Below are 2,929 nucleotides of genomic sequence, written 5' to 3'. Positions count from 1 at the left end.
AATAGTATATTGTCCAGATAGATTATTTATTCACTGTATTTAAAAAGGTAATTTTTCTTATATATAAAAAATAAATATATAAAAAATAAATAATAATCAATAAAAAGATTATGTATTTTTTTACAATATCTCATTCTCTCTCAACTCAAGCACCTTCCATTCATGCCACATCATTGTACATATATATATGTGCATACATAAGTCATAACATACATACATAACACATGCGACAAAGCCAAAGCCACCCATGTATGACTATGACTCAACCAATCCAATAGCCCACCCACCGTTTCTCATCACTAGACTTCCTTGGTTATATATACTCCTCTCCCTTCCATCTCTCTCCCCACTCTTCAAATTAACAAAACTAAATCTTACCCTTACCTACAACAAAACAATTCTAGTATCTAATGACTATGCAAATAAAAGAGGTTAGTTATTTAGTTTTATGTTTATGTATATGTGTATATTACTATATTCCCTCTACTCACTTTAATCTTTTCATGAGATAGCATATTCAAGATTCTGGAATTGGAATTACTTTTTGTTTTTTTGTTGTTGTTATTTTGTCTCTCTAACCTTTTTCTTTAATTTACCATAGCAAAAGAATGAAACTGAGAAGAAAGCTGACGACGGAGCTAAGAAAGACGACAGTCTCCCTCCTGTCGTTTACAAACTCGACTTGCATTGTGAAGGATGCATCAAGAAGATTAAACGTTCCGCTCGTCATTTTGCCGGTACTTTATAATTTCAAATACCGAATCTCTTTACATATAGTGTTCAAATGATTCATGAAATTTGAGATTTGAATTTCAGAATGCTGATTATCGAATTTTGAATATATTCAGGTGTGGAAACAGTTAAAGCAGATCTAGCTTCAAACAAAGTGACGGTTACTGGTAAATTTGACGCTGTTAAACTTCAAGAAAAATTGGCTGAGAAAGCTAAGAAGAAAGTCGACATCATCTCAGCGCCGCCAAAAAAAGACGACGCCGCCGCGGAAAAACCGTCGGAAAAGAAGGCTGAGGAGAAAAAGCCTGAAGAGAAGAAAGCCGAAGAGAAGAAACCAGAAGAGAAAAAACCAGAAGAAAATAAGCCTAAAGAGGTATTTAATTAATTATTTAATCAATTTATACATTTAATTTACATAACTAACTTTGTATTCATGATTAATTACTAATTATTAATTAATTTATTTATTTCAGAGTACGGTGGTTTTGAAGATCAAATTACACTGTGACGGTTGCATTACGAAAATTAAAAGGATCATTCTGAAGTTTAAAGGTGAGAGAGTTGACATAATTATTATTTTATTAGTTTAATTTGATTAAATATTTGTTAATTCGGTGGCTAATGATAATTATATTTTTGTTAACCAGGGGTAGAAACGGTAAACCTTGACGGAGATAAGGATTTGGTAACAGTGAAAGGAACAATGGAACCGAAGGCGTTGGTGGAGTATCTTACAGAGAAGCTAAAGAGAAACGTTGAAATGGTAGTACCGAAGAAAGAAGAGAAGAAAGAGAAAGACGGTGGCGGAGAGAAGAAAGAGAAGAAAGAAGAAGGTGGTGGTGAGAAGAAAATCGACGGTGGAGATCAAGCGAAGGTGGAGGTTAATAAAATGGAGTATCAGTACCCGATGCAAGCTCCAATGTATTGGTACGATGGAGGTGCGGGGCAAAGTAGTAATTATGGTATGGATCAGTTTCATCAACCTGGTTATGGTCATTATGATCAACCTGGCTATGGCCATTATGATCAACCTGGGTATATGATGAATCAAGGCGGTGGTGGCGGTTATCCTGTGCAGGCGCCACAGGTTCCGTTTTATATGAACCCTAGTCATCCTCCACCGCAGATGTTTAGTGATGAGAATCCCAATGCTTGTTCTGTGATGTGAAGAGGGTTGTTCTGAAGATTGTTTTTGATCGAGTGTATACATGCTTACACGGACGCAATACGCATGATGTAATTTGTATAAAAATTATATTAAGTATATAATATTAATTCGAGAGAAATTTTATGATAAATGGTAGAGTTACTTAATTTTAATTTAAAATCAATAGGATTTTTTTAATTAAAAAATAAATAACTAGAATATTACAAATTTGAATTCATATCTCTGCATTTGATGTTATTGTATAACTATTAATTGAATTGGGCTGATTTAATATAAGAAAATCAATAATACTTGATACAGTTATTATTATATGCTGGCTGGAGAATCTTGTTCAGATTTGGAAGAGAGGAAAATATATTTTATTTATTTATATATTATTGAAGTAAAATTTTGATGATTCTATGAAAATTTTGTTTATGGTGTTAGTTGTGCACATGGTTTGGTTTCGAATTGTTATTTGCAACGTGGAAAGATGTGTTTTTTTTGTCTTTCTTTCTTACATATGAAGGAATTTTTATTTGTGGGACTGTTAACTTAAATTGGAAAGTCACCTAACAAGGCGGTTACTTTTTTTTGTCTTCCTAAAGTCTAATTAACGGTTGGAAATAAGATGCACTTGGATTTGGTGGTGGTTGTTGATAACGTCATGCTAACAGAAAATAAATGGACAATTGAAAGTTAAATGAGTACATTTTCTTTTCAATATATATATATATATATATATATATATATATATATATATATATATATATATATATATATATATATATGGAGAATATCAAGTGAGAGCATTTTTAAATGAGAGATGAAAGTAAGAAATATCAACCATTTGATTCATCAAGAGAGAGAATGTTAATACATTAATGAGGCTATTAATTTCTCTCTCTTGATGAATCAAATGGTTGATATTTCTTCCTCCCATCTCTCATTTAAAAATGCTCTCACTTGATATGCTCCCTATATATATATATATATATATATATATATATATATATATATATATATATATATATATATATATATATATAT

At 31.3% G+C, this 2,929-nt stretch overlaps 1 protein-coding gene across 1 annotated transcript; it reads left to right on the top strand.

The window, feature by feature from the left end:
• The first annotated feature begins 272 nt into the window (after positions 1-272).
• LOC131644622 (heavy metal-associated isoprenylated plant protein 3-like) lies at positions 273-2,030 on the top strand. Its single transcript, XM_058915175.1, has 5 exons — positions 273-431; positions 602-737; positions 849-1,105; positions 1,206-1,284; positions 1,380-2,030. The coding sequence occupies exons 1-5, from the start codon at positions 411-413 to the stop codon at positions 1,898-1,900; spliced, it is 1,014 nt and encodes a 337-aa protein (XP_058771158.1). The 5' UTR covers positions 273-410; the 3' UTR covers positions 1,901-2,030.
• Positions 2,031-2,929: the final 899 nt, after the last annotated feature.

The sequence above is a fragment of the Vicia villosa genome, linkage group LG1, assembly GCF_029867415.1.
Source record: "Vicia villosa cultivar HV-30 ecotype Madison, WI linkage group LG1, Vvil1.0, whole genome shotgun sequence".
In the NCBI taxonomy this organism is placed as follows: Eukaryota; Viridiplantae; Streptophyta; class Magnoliopsida; order Fabales; family Fabaceae; genus Vicia; species Vicia villosa.
The sequence above is the reverse complement of the archived record's forward strand: the minus strand, read 5'-3'. Positions and strand labels throughout refer to the sequence as shown.

Bases quoted from the DNA above. Each gene is read 5' to 3' on its own strand.
- LOC131644622 (XM_058915175.1), top strand. From the start codon at position 411: ATGACTATGCAAATAAAAGAG. The intron at 738-848 runs GTACTTTATAAT...GAATATATTCAG, and splicing joins TTCCGCTCGTCATTTTGCCG to GTGTGGAAACAGTTAAAGCA. The intron at 1,285-1,379 runs GTGAGAGAGTTG...TTTGTTAACCAG, and splicing joins GATCATTCTGAAGTTTAAAG to GGGTAGAAACGGTAAACCTT.